The sequence below is a fragment of the Diabrotica virgifera genome, chromosome 10, assembly GCF_917563875.1.
Source record: "Diabrotica virgifera virgifera chromosome 10, PGI_DIABVI_V3a".
Lineage (NCBI taxonomy): Eukaryota > Metazoa > Arthropoda > Insecta > Coleoptera > Chrysomelidae > Diabrotica > Diabrotica virgifera.
In genome coordinates, this window is record NC_065452.1 from 111,896,109 (window position 1) to 111,909,436 (window position 13,328).

The following is a 13,328-nucleotide window of genomic DNA, read 5'->3' on the forward strand; positions in this document are numbered from 1 at the left end:
AGAAATCACCATCACGCAATGACTGGTTCGATACTGAGTGTGAGGACATTACAAGAAGAAAGAACGATGCATATAAACAGATGCAGCACAGGAAAACCCGAGAAAAACAACAAAAATATAAAGACCTTAGAAGAGAAGAGAAGTGCATTCATAGAAGAAAAAAGAGAACTTATGAAAATAGAATACTAGAAGAACTTGAGGCATTAAAACAGGAAAATCAAACAAGAAAATTCTATAAAACTCTGAATAATGCAAGAAAGGAATTCAAACCAAGGCTAAGACTATGTAAGGATAAGGAGGGGCACATACTCAATACAAAAGAAGAAATATTGAAAAGGTGGGTGGAACACTATAAAGAACTACATCGAAGTAGAAGATCCAAATCAACCGAACCCAAGAGCAACCAACAATACACCATTAGAGCCTCCATCAATTCAAGAAGTACGGGATGTAATAAAACACCTAAGAAATAATAAATCTCCAGGAAGTGATGGTATATCCGCGGAACTTATTAAATATGGAGGTGCTACCCTGACTAATCAAATATATAAAATAATACTAAGAGCCTGGAATGAGGATCAAATCCCGGAAGAGTGGTGTCTTGGAATCGTTTGCCCGCTACACAAAAAGGGTGATCAATTGGAATGTAGAAACTATAGGGGAATAACCCTCCTTAATACAGCTTACAAAATATTTTCGAGCATCTTATATGGTCGTCTAAGTGCATATTCAGAGGAGCTTCTTGGAGAATATCAAAGTGGTTTTAGGCCTGGTCGATCAACAACAGACCAGATCTTTGTGCTAAGACAAATACTGGAAAAAACCAATGAATTCAATATCGACACATACCATCTTTTCGTAGATTTTAAATCGGCCTATGATAGTGTCCTAAGAAATAAATTGTATGAAGCCATGGATGAATTCCACATCCCTGACAAACTGATAAGATTGGTTAAGGCTACAATGCGTAAAGTCGTTTGCAAAGTCGAAATACAGGGCGAACAATCACAGGCGTTTGAAACGAATATTGGGCTGCGACAGGGAGATGCGCTGGCGTGTCTCCTCTTCAACATAGCTCTGGAAAAGGCGGTCAGAGATGCCCGAATAGACAACAGAGGAAATATTTTTAATAAATCATCCCAAATTTTGGCATATGCCGATGACGTGGACCTAGTTGCCCGCACAACACGCAAACTAGAAGAAATGTATACCACCTTCTCAAATGCCTCAAAAAATATGGGCCTGACAGTAAACGAGGAGAAAACTAAGATGGTGGCATCAACACCCAACAATAGAGCCAGAAACATCGGTCACCAATTCTCTGTTGATAACTCTACCTTTGAAGTGGTGGACAAATTCACATACTTAGGCTCCCTGATCACCAAAGAAAACGTCATGACAGAAGAAATCAAGCGAAGGATAATCCTAGCGAACAAATGCTATTTTGGACTGAGTAGACATATGAGAAGCAGAAACTTAAACCAAAAAAGAATGTGTATGTACTTTGTACACACGTAAGAAGTTATACTTCTCTTATATGATTTCAACGAAATAAATATACTTTCAACAGGTTATTTGTATTTTATTTAAAGATTAAACTAATTTTTACTTACTACTTTACAAAAATGTTTATTAGAATAATACCAAAAAAAAATAGAAAGCACACGGATTCGAACCGGGGACCTCTCGATCTCCAGTCGAACGCTCTACCACTGAGCTATACTACCATTGTTTTTACGGATTTCAAGATTTACAGACATAGTGACAGATAGATCAAGTGAAGTATAAAAATACTTTAAATATTACTTACTATCTTATTCCCCAGGAAGACAAATCCAAAGACACAAAAATTATAATAAATATATTTACTAAAACACTAATATATCTTTTCCGCACCCTTTTCGGACTGATACATACATAACTTAACAAGATTTAGCAACGAACTCCATACTGTCTGTGTGCGCATGCGCGCAGAATAATAAAAATTCACTCCCAATCGCGCCTAAAGAAGTATAACTTCAAAAACAAAAATAACCATATACAAAACCCTTATACAACCAGTGTTGACATATGGATCGGAGACATGGACCATCTCCAAGGCAGATGAAAACCTTCTGCTTATATTTGAACGAAGGATCCTGAGAGGCATATTCGGTGGCATCTGTGAAAATGGTATTTGGAGGAGGAGGTACAACTACGAGGTATACCACAGATATAAACATATATTTGGTGGAAAAGACGTAGTATCTCTTATAAGAATAGGACGACTAAGATATGCAGGACATCTAGCAAGATCACAGCATAACAACCCTCCTAGAAGAATCCTTATGTCACAACCTGTGGGAAGTAGAAATAGGGGTAGGCCAAAACTTAGATGGAAAGATGGTGTAGATGAGGATGGGAGAAAAATAGGCGCAGCAAACTGGCAACGGTTGGCAATGGATAGGACTGACTGGCGTAATAGACTTGGGAAGGTCGAGGCTCTTTCATAGGGCTGTAGCACCATTGATGATGATGACGTTATTCCTACGTTAATTTTTAGTCTGCGTTTATATAAAAACAATTGTTTTTAGAACTCTTGCTACGTTTTAGTATAATATAATATTTATGGATTACCGTCGAAGGCCTCCTAGTTTAAAAACAGGGTATAGTCTATAAAGATATGCATACAGACATACATGTCTACTCTATTAAAGATTTTATCGTTAGTGTAAATATATTCTTATAAATGTCAAAAAGTCAGTCGATCAGATTAGCCAAGCGGACTGAGGCGCACGATTGACAAATCTATAGTGAATATGCGGTCGAGGCGATCGAGATTCGAGCCCCAGCCCGGTGAATAGAAAAATAAAAAGGCTGACGTCGTAGTCTAAAATTCTAAAAAGAATCTACTACTGGGTCTGGAATAAGCTGGTGTCTGATCGGCCTATGGAGGAGCGGTACGGCAAGGGATAAGGGCTTGCGGCTCGGTGACACTCCTCCATAGATCCCTACCGGAAGGGCGTTGACGCCTAAAAAAACGGTGTATATATATATATAAATGTCAAAAAATATTTACTTATAAATCCAGCTGCTTCTTGTAAGGTAACACTTGACATATAACGCAATCCTTGGTTAAACGACCTCTTTTTTATCAAATTTTCAACACTGTCACTGATAAAATGCCAATCTTTTCTATCCCATCCTTCATAGTCTGGCACTGTCACATTCATTTCTATGACAGGTGCCCAAGGGAAAAGGCCTACCTCAGGTGGGAATTCAGCATTACCTATTTCAAACGCACTTCTAGAATTTTTGAGACAATTTACCAATTTCCATGATGATTCTATACTACATCCAATTTGTCTTCCAAAAACTCTACTAGTATTCTGAGCTCTGTATCTGTCAAATATCATTGCCCAATCTGCAACTGCCGAACCACTCTGAAATCAATTAAAAGAATAAATTATGACAATTCTATAATTTTTATATACTGGGTGGTGAATCATCAAACGGGCCACAGGAAAATCAATGCGAAATTCTAAATTCTTGAATTCCTGCTTCCCTAATTATTTTACATCAAAACTCATAAGAAACTATTTGTAGAGGACTGAAATCTCTATTAAAAACAAATGTTAAGGCGGGTATACATATGCGCTCCGCTCGGTGTGCGAGCCGCTCGCGCGCATCATGTTTGTTAGATTAGTACGTGTTTTTAAGTGGCGCACAAACGGCTCGCACACGGCGCACCACAATCTAACTTCTGTCGGTTTTTCAACAAACGCTTTGATGGTTCGCAATACGTATTTGAACGGGTTTGCGAGTGGTTTGTTGGTTTTGGCGCGCCTTAGTTGAATATTTGTTAGTGATCGGAAGGAAATATCAAACTTATTGATGTTTACCGTGGAAAATCATTATTGTGGGATCCTCAACAAAGGACCATTTAAAAAACAACTTAAAGCCGAAATCTGAAGGGAAATAGAAGCTGAAATAAAAAAAATATACATGCTGACCAATGTAAAACAAGGTCATTTCATTGTTGTCTTCTTACCGGCGGGAGAAATACAAAATAAGATTTACTATTTTATTTGGGCATGAGCCACAATTCGAGTTTGAAATCAAGTTTACTTGACGTTTAGACTTTCACTTCGGAAATCGTTATCAATATAAAAAACATTCATAAATTAAAAATTTAACTTTGTTTCTTCAACTGCAACGCAGTTGGAACAAGCAGATATAATATTATAATAATTATAATTATTCCGGTGACAATTATTGTCACCGAAAAGCGAAAAAGGTAACGCACAACTTGGAAGAACCCATACTTTTCTAACTTCGTTTCTGGTGAAGCAACGGAGTTGGAACAAGCAGATATATTATAATTGTGTCACCGGGAAGCGAAAAAGGTAACGCACAACTTGGAAGAACCTACAGTTTTCTAACTTCGTTTCTGGTGAAGCGACGGAGTTGGAACAAGCAGATATATTACAATTGTGTTACCGGAAAGCGAAAAACGTAACGAACAACTTGGAAGAGCCCATAGTTTTCTAACTTCGTTTCTGGTGAAGCAACGCAGTTGGAACAAGCAGATATATTATAATTGTGTCACCGGGAAGCGAAAAAGGTAACGCACAACTTGGAAGAACCTACAGTTTTCTAACTTCGTTTTTGGTGAAGCGACGGAGTTGGAACAAGCAGATATATTACAATTGTGTTACCGGAAAGCGAAAAACGTAACGAACAACTTGGAAGAGCCCATAGTTTTCTAACTTCGTCTCTGGTGAAGCAACGGAGTTGGAACAAGCAGATATATTACAATTGTGTCACCGGAAAGCGAAAAAGGTAACGAACAACTTGGAAGAGGCCATAGTTTTCTAACTTTGTCTTTGGTGAAGCAACGGAGTTGAAACAAGCAGATATATTATAATTGTGTCACCGGAAAGCGAAAAAGGTAGTCCCTGAAATGTTCAGGACTGAAACAATCGCTTAAAATTCGAGAATTTGTACGATTTTATATCAGGAGCAGAAACGCGAAAGGGTTGACTTTATTGTAAGATGATAGTTCATGCGATTACATGAAATCAACTTTAATTGAAGAATATCCGAAAATCAGAAGAAAGAAAATCAGAGAATATCAGAAACATCATAAATGATTACAGTGAAATCTTCTGTTGGTGATCCCATAGTAAATAACGAGGAAAAAAACTCATGATACGATCCCAATAAGGTAAACATTTGGTCTTACATTTAGTTTACTCTCAAAATCAACACGAAACGTTTGAAATATTGTATTAGAGATATTTTTACTGTTTATTTGGAACGTCAAATAAAATTGATTCAAACTCAAATTTTGGCTTATTCCACATAAATTAGTAAATTGCATAAGATGCCACAAGAAAATAGTTTCAGAACAATACCAAAATAAGATGTAGTAGAAGTACAGGGCAGAGACATGAGTATCTACAATTACTAAATGTTCGTAAGTTTCCTCTGGATCGCGGAAGGTTCGTCAAAATGAAAAATTTTAACAAACATTAACCGCGCCACGAACGCGCGGCGCTCCGCATTTACATTAATTGTTCTACGAATTAATCACATTCCAAAATTGTTGCAAAAATATAATACATTAGCCAGAGTATTATTAGTCCAATCGTGAGAGATTTTACCTCCAAAAATCATACGAAAAAGCTGAATTTTACCGAAAATAGTAAATTTGAAACTCCAAAAAAGTTTGCCACTCCTTCCCCCGGACTTCCACCTAAAAACCCCCATAAGAATCGTAAAAAATGGCAAAAATCGTGCAATTTTTATTTATTTAACAACTGTAAACAAACTGACTTCACTTGCGACAAAATGCAATAATTGGACACGAAAGGTGCTCTTTTTACCTTTAAAGCGCATTTTAATTTTTGTCGATAGGACACTCCAGTCAAAAGATATAGAATTTTTATCGTCGAGTTGATACACATTTACGCACTCGAAATCAATAGGGATGTTCACAAAAAATTTAATAGTCATTTTAAACATGTAAAACGATTAAGAAACACCCTAGGAATAATTGTCTAAAATATTAAGAAAATTAAAAAAGCCTTTCTATGAAAAAACTTCATTAGAAATCTAGCATAATTTTAAATTTCAAGAAAACGCTTCTGACGTCACTAGTCGTACTCGTATACTCCAGCGCGAGCCATGTCCACAGTATTCCTTCTCTTTGGATACCTATTTGACGTTAGCTCAGGTCATTTTATTTTGTATTTTGTTCTCTTATTGTTTTATCAGGGCTAACATGGAGTTTTATGGTGAATTTGTTTAGTTTAAGTGGATAGACTGTTTCTAAGGACATATTTTGGGTGGTACAAATAAATAAATAAAATGAAAGGTTTTAAAATAGCTGATTCGCTTAACCTACGTACTGTACATTTAACAATGGTGTCTGATTCCTTGTCATCTTGTAAAGAAATAAATCAATCACAGAGTAGCGGAATGTTTATTTTAATAAGGTACAGGGGTGAAAAAAAAAGAGAAAATTTAGTGTGATTTTTAATTTCAAATATTTCATTCAAAGGAAACTTTTTGTTTATTCTAATGGACTTTCGGCCCTCAGTAATAATGTAATCTTTAATTATCCTGCGTTCAAATTGTTCAAAGATATTTATTAGTTTTCTCAGGATTCGAAAAAATTAATGCATTTAAATAGCATTTGCATAGATTTTGCCCTACTAATTTAAATGATGTCTAGTTTATAGGGTCTGTCGGTAATAAATAGGTATCTACTTGATTACTATGTTATGGACACAAAGTCTTTTAAACCTCCAGACAAATTGAAAGATCATAAACTATATAGGTACTTTTTATTTTTGTAAAAATTTTCTTGCTAACCCATTTCGTTGCCTGGATATTTAGAAGTCCAAAATACGAAGTATTCGACTTTTTATAATTTATTTTTTTTATAACCAAGCTAACTTAAATCTAAAACATATCATAGAATTGGGTAAAAATGAGTACTTAATTTAAAAACCCATTTATTTAGGAAAAGATCCATAACTTACAATAAAGAAGTGATCTTCGCAAGAGAAAAGCTTGTCTTTTATTGATACATATACTTCTTTTTTACGTTTCTTTTTACGATTTAAATTAGCTGGAACGGTAATAAAAATCTTGTCAGAATTGTTTTTAGAGGTATTTACACACCAACGAACAAGACACCACTTATTTGGTTTCATTTTTACTAATTAAATCGCTGGTACCTATGATTAATGTGATTCCTAATACATTTTCACTGAAAATAATAACTCTTTGATAAGTGTTGGCGATGCAATTCTTTTTTATATGCGTGTCCGCGAAGATTATAACTCCCAAAATATTTATAACGAAAAGATTTAATTCATTATAAATGCCGACGAAAACAATTATTTCCCTTTCTGTTTCTGTTTCCCCCGACGAAAACAATTATTTCTGAGAACTTTTTAGTAATTATAATTTTCGTGGACCCACAAAGAGAAATGATGTTTTTTGCTGATACTCCTCAAAAAATAATTTTTTTCGCTAACAATTTATTAGGGATTATAATTTTCACAATCATATAATCGAAAATAATATTTTTCGCGGCGAAATACGTAAAGTACTACACACATTCAAATACACTTCGTAAATAAGTATACAAAACTTAGTCGTCGATCAAAGACGATACGACTGCTGACGTCACAGACCGTAGCCTCGCTGCAGGGTACCGTTTTTCTAGCCTCCAAGAAAATCAACAATTATGAACTCATTTATATTAAAAAATATACATTTTTAAACAGTTTTATGATTGTTACGTTTTTATATATCTTCTAATCTATTGAATTTAACTATATTTAAAAATTAGTGAACATCCCTATCAAATAAAATGCGCATCAACTCGACGGTAAAAATTCGATATATTTTGATCAGTATCCTATAGAAAAAAATTAAAATGCGTTTTAAAGGTGCAGCTTTCGTATCAAATTTTTGCATTTTGTCGCAAATGAAGTCAGTTTCTATACAGCTGTTAAATAAATAAAAATGGCGCGATTTTTGCCATTTTTACGATTTATATGGAGGTTTTCGGGGGAAGCCCGGGGATAGGAGTGGCAAAACTTTTTTGCATCTTTTTGGGGTACCAACATTGATATTCTCAGCAAAATTTAGCTTGTTCCTATGATTTTTAGAGGTCAAATCTCTCACGATTGGACTAATAATACTCTGGCAAATGTATATTTTTCTAAAATTTTCGAATAAGTTTAATTTGTAGAACAAATCTAACATTCGTTTTTATGGAGATTTTCAATTCTCTACAAATAGTTTTTTATGACTTTAGATGTAAAATAATTAGGGAAGCAGGAATTCAATAATTTAGAATTTTCCATTGAGTTTCCTATTTCCCGTTTGACAATTCACCACCCAGTATAATGATGGCCAAAAAAATACAACACTTTGTATATGGTTATTTATTTGGATAAAAAGTATTTCTTGGTAACTCTTCTCTAAAAATATGTAAAAATAAAACTATGCTTATTTTTAATAAAACAACATTTCGATAATTTAGGGTATTTGTAGTTTTAGGCGGCATGATTCTATAATTGTAGTTTGTAGTTTGACTGACGTTTTGTAAATTATTTGATAGTTGTCAAAAACTCATAAGAAATAGCATTGTTCTTGATTCTCTTTTTTAGGTTTGTATTTTTAAGTTATTTTAGTTATATTAATGTTTTTAATCTATCTTGTACATATTGTAAATAAACTCTTTTTTAGATGAATTCATACAGCTATCTCTTACAAGAATAAGAGTATGAAACTACTCTTATAAATCAAGAACTTAAGCTTACCAAGCGAAAATAGTGATAACAATAGATTTTCAAGCCGTTATATGGAAAAATTAAGGATGAATATTACATCGATGAAAATTTGTATTGCTGTAGAAGCAATCTGTAGTGATAGTGAGAAGAATGTGTATAAATTTAAGTGGTTGCAGCCAACAGGGTCCCCTTTTTATTATAAACTGCCTGCTGAAAATCAACTTCAAGATGATCATTCTGAACTATTCCGTTTGAAAAAAGTTAAAAGCATTTTAGCGTCTATGAAATCAAGTGGATGCTTTCGAATATGTACCATTGCATTAGATGATAATTTGAAACTGATTTATTTTGATTCAGATGGTGATGTGTTTTATCAAAATGAGTACCTACAGCAGACCTTATTACCAGAGTATGAGAAGACAGAAGCGATTGAACAATCTCCAGCATTAGTCCAGTTGCTCCAAAATAGTAAACAGGTATACTTAAAGTTGAAAAGAAAAACTATAAAAAAATAAAAGATGATTTTGTACTTCGAAATTTTACTGGGAAAAATGTTCCAATTAATTCATGGCTTAATACCTTCGAATCAGAATGTTCGCGATGTGAAGTGGATGCTGATAAAGACAAGATTTTGATTCTACGTCTGTTTCTTGATGGAATAGCAATGGAATGGTTTGAATCAAAAATAATAACATTAGGCTTAGATAACAGTTTTGAGGTATGGAAAATTAATTTTTTAGATAGTTTTTGTGAAACATGTTGGCATAACCATAGGAAAGCGTATTCTTTTAAGTATATAGATGGTAGTCTTGTTGATTTCGTAAAGAAAATTTATTGCTAAATGTCAAAAATGATTTTCCTAGTGATATAATAATCGATTTAATTGTGACAAATTTGCTAATTCATATACAAAATAATATTAATAGAGCTGACGTTACAACAATGGAAAAATTGATAGGTGAATTACGAAAATTGGAAAGTTCAGTTATAAGAAAGAAAGATAAATCACAGACCAAACCAAATTTTCAACAAATTTCAGAAGAAAAAAAAAGTTGTCAATATTGTGATAAAAAAGGATTCTCTGGGAGGTTTCACCCAGAGGCAATGTGCCGTTTAAAGCAAAAAGATATGAAAACAATACAAAAAAACAAATCAAATGATATTAAATACGTTACTAATATTGCTATACAGGAGACATTAAATGAAACGATAACCGACCAAAAAAACTGAATTTGCTGCCATTGATCAAATTAAAAGTATTCCTAAATAATAGAGAATTATGTGGAATCTATGACCCAGGTTCAAATGTTACTCTTCTGAATTCGAAGGTAGCAGGTAAGTTGGGATTAGTTATTCATGAAGATAGGAATATGTTTAAAACGGTAAATGGCAGAACAAATTGTACAGGAAAACTAATTGCAAAAATGAAAATTAATAAGATCGAGAAAAATGTTAATCTTTTTGTAATTAATGATGAGTATTTCGAGTATGATATTCTACTTGGATTAGATTCTATTTTGAATTTTCAAATGAAACAAGATTTTGATTTAGAAATTTATCAAAGATTAGATGAAAATATTGAAGAGAAGATTGAAAAATTTAATCACAATATTAATATGACTGAATATACAATAAACTTTAACGAAGGAATTCCCACAGAGCTTTTTGAAGCAAAATTAGAACATTTACAGCCAGATCAGAAAAGTAAAATAGAAATACAGTAGAACGTCAATAATCCGGATTAATTGGGACCGGACCCCATCCGGATTATCAAATTATCCGGATTATCGAAATTACCTCAAAAAAAGGCCAATATACACATTAAAGTACAACAAACGTTTTAAAATTTTATGTTTTCTCTTGTACAGTAAAGTATCTAGAGGAGAAATTAATCAAAACATTTTTTTATGTTTAAACACTGTATTGTAATTAATTTATAATAGCACCATGTGTACAGTAAAAACATCAGACACTATTTGGGCTTTTAAAAAAATGTGTAAAATATTTTTGAACTGCGGTAGAGGTTCGTTTTTCGCAGCGAAGTTCTTAATTTATTTTAAAAGGCTCAGATATTTTTGCTAGATACAAATCCGGATTATTGACAGTCCGGATTTTTGACGTCCGGATTATCGACGTTCTACTGTATTACTAAATAAATATGACAATATTTTTGCAAGACATAAATTTGATATTGGGCAAGTTCAAAATAATGAAGCTCAAATTAAACTTTTAGAACATAAATTTGTCGCAAAGAAACCATATAGATGCTCAATAGAGGATCAAAAAGAGATAGAATTTCAAATAGGACAATTGTTAAAAGCAAATTTAATAGAAGAATCATCTTCGCCCTTTGCAGCACCTGTTACATTGGCTGTTAAAAAATATGAAGGATCTAAAACAAGATTATGCATTGATTTTCGTGAATTAAACAAATTAATTGTTCCCGAACAACAACATTTTCCATTAATTGACGAGATTTTGACCAAAACAAGGAATGCTAAATTATTTACTACTTTAGATATAAATTCTGCTTTTTGGTGTATTCCAGTTCGGAATAAAGATAAATATAAGACAGCCTTCGTTACACAAGATGGTCATTGGCAATGGAAATGCTTACCTTTTGGGCTTAAAACATCACCAGCAATATTTCAAAGAATTTTAAGTAATATCAGAAAACATAATTTAAACTCATTTTGTATAAATTACATAGACGATATTTTAATATTTTCGTTATCATTTGAAGAACACTTAGAGCACATTGAAAGACTCATGGAAGCCATTTTAGAAGATGGATTTAGGCTCAAACTTCTAAAGTGTAATTTTGCAAGAAAAGAGGTAAAATATTTAGGACACATTGTGGGAAACAATTTAGTTCGTCCTTTACATGATAATTTAATATCGATCAGAAATTTTCCAGCACCAGATACCAGGAAAAAAATACGACAGTTTTTGGGAAAAGTCAATTTTTATCACAAATATATAAAAGATTCAGCCAGATTATTAGAACCATTACATAATTTACTTAGAAAAGATATTAAATTCCACTGGTCTTTAAACTGCCAAGCAGCCTTTAATAAGGTAAAGAGCATTCTCTGCTCTGGAACCTATTCTACCTATTTTTGACCCAAATGCTCCTACAATTATATATACCGATGCTAGTATTTTAGGAGTTGGTGCAGTTCTCAAACAAAAACAAGAAGATGGAGAAATGAAACCTGTGGCTTACTTTTCAAAAAAAATTGAACAAATATCAGAAAAACAAAAAAGCAATTTTTTTAGAGTGCCTGGCAATTAAAGAAGCATTAAAATTTTGGCAATACTGGCTAATGGGAAGAAAATTTGTAGTTATTACTGATCATAAGCCCCTTGAGGGAAGAGAACTTCGTACAAGACCAGATGAAGAATTAGGAGATATGACTCATTTTCTTTCACAATTTGACTTCCGACATTAAATACGAACCCGGAAAAGGAAATGTAGAAGCAGACTGCCTTTCTAGAAACCCAGTTTTGTAAAATATAGAAAATGCAGAAACATTTATAAAAACAGTGAACCTAGTGACATTAACTGAGATAAAACAAGACCAGAATAATAATCGACAAGCTATAGATGAAATGATAGGAACAATTTTCAACCAAGATGTATTCTATAAATTGAGGAAGAACCAGAAAAAAATAATATTATCCAAAGATTTTGGAGTGGAGTTAGTAACAAAAATTCACAAATTTTATGGTCATATTGGTGCTGGTAAAGTAATTAACAAAATTAGGAATTTTTACTACATTAAGAATTTGGATTTACTGGCAAAGGATATCTGCCAGAAATGCGAGATCTGCTGGAAAAATAAAACAAGAGTAGGTCCAAAATGTGGTCTCTTGTCACAATTAGGTCCGGCAAAAGAACCTTTCGAGATTATGTCCCTAGATACAATAGGATTTGCTGGCAATCGTTCAACAAAAAAATACCTCCACTTACTTGTAGATCATTTTACCAGATATGCATTTGCAGTTACTTCAAAAAATCAGACGACAGATGATTTCATTAAACTAATCTCTAAAATTCAAGATAAACACCCCATAAAAACATTATTAACAGATCAGTATCCGGGAATTAATTCCAAAATATTTAGAAATAATATGAAACAGTTAAATATTCAACTGGTTTTTACAGCAGTGGACTGCCCATTTTCAAATGGTTTAAATGAAAGACTTAATCAAACATTAGTTAATAGGATACGATGCAAATTAAATGAAACTAGAAGTAGAGCATGGACAAAAATAGCTGAAGAATGTATAGATGAATATAATAGAACAGATCATTCCGTAACCGGATACAGCCCAGAATATTTGCTTTTTGGAAAAGCGGATCCGATTGTTCCCGAGGAACTTTGTGAAACAAGAAATTTGTCAAAAGATAAGCAAATAGCTTATAAAAATTCAGTACATCATGAATATAACAAAAAACTGTATGACAAAAATAGAAAATTCTATGAATTTAAAGAAGGAGATTGGGCATATGTGGAAAATAAATCCAAG

The 13,328-nt window shown here is 33.1% G+C and overlaps 1 protein-coding gene and 1 non-coding gene across 2 annotated transcripts in view; both read right to left on the minus strand.

Annotated features, from left to right (window-relative positions):
- LOC114341932 (neuroligin-like protein glit-1) overlaps window positions 1-13,328 on the minus strand; it is a 95,651-nt gene that overhangs the window by 42,941 nt on the left and 39,382 nt on the right. The window contains exon 5 of the mRNA XM_050663298.1: window positions 3,059-3,422. Within this exon, the coding sequence (XP_050519255.1) occupies window positions 3,059-3,422 (364 nt within the window). The remainder of the gene's footprint in view (window positions 1-3,058; window positions 3,423-13,328) is intronic.
- On the minus strand, window positions 1,656-1,727 carry Trnas-gga (transfer RNA serine (anticodon GGA)). The gene has a single exon. It is a non-coding gene; the product is annotated as a tRNA-Ser (tRNA).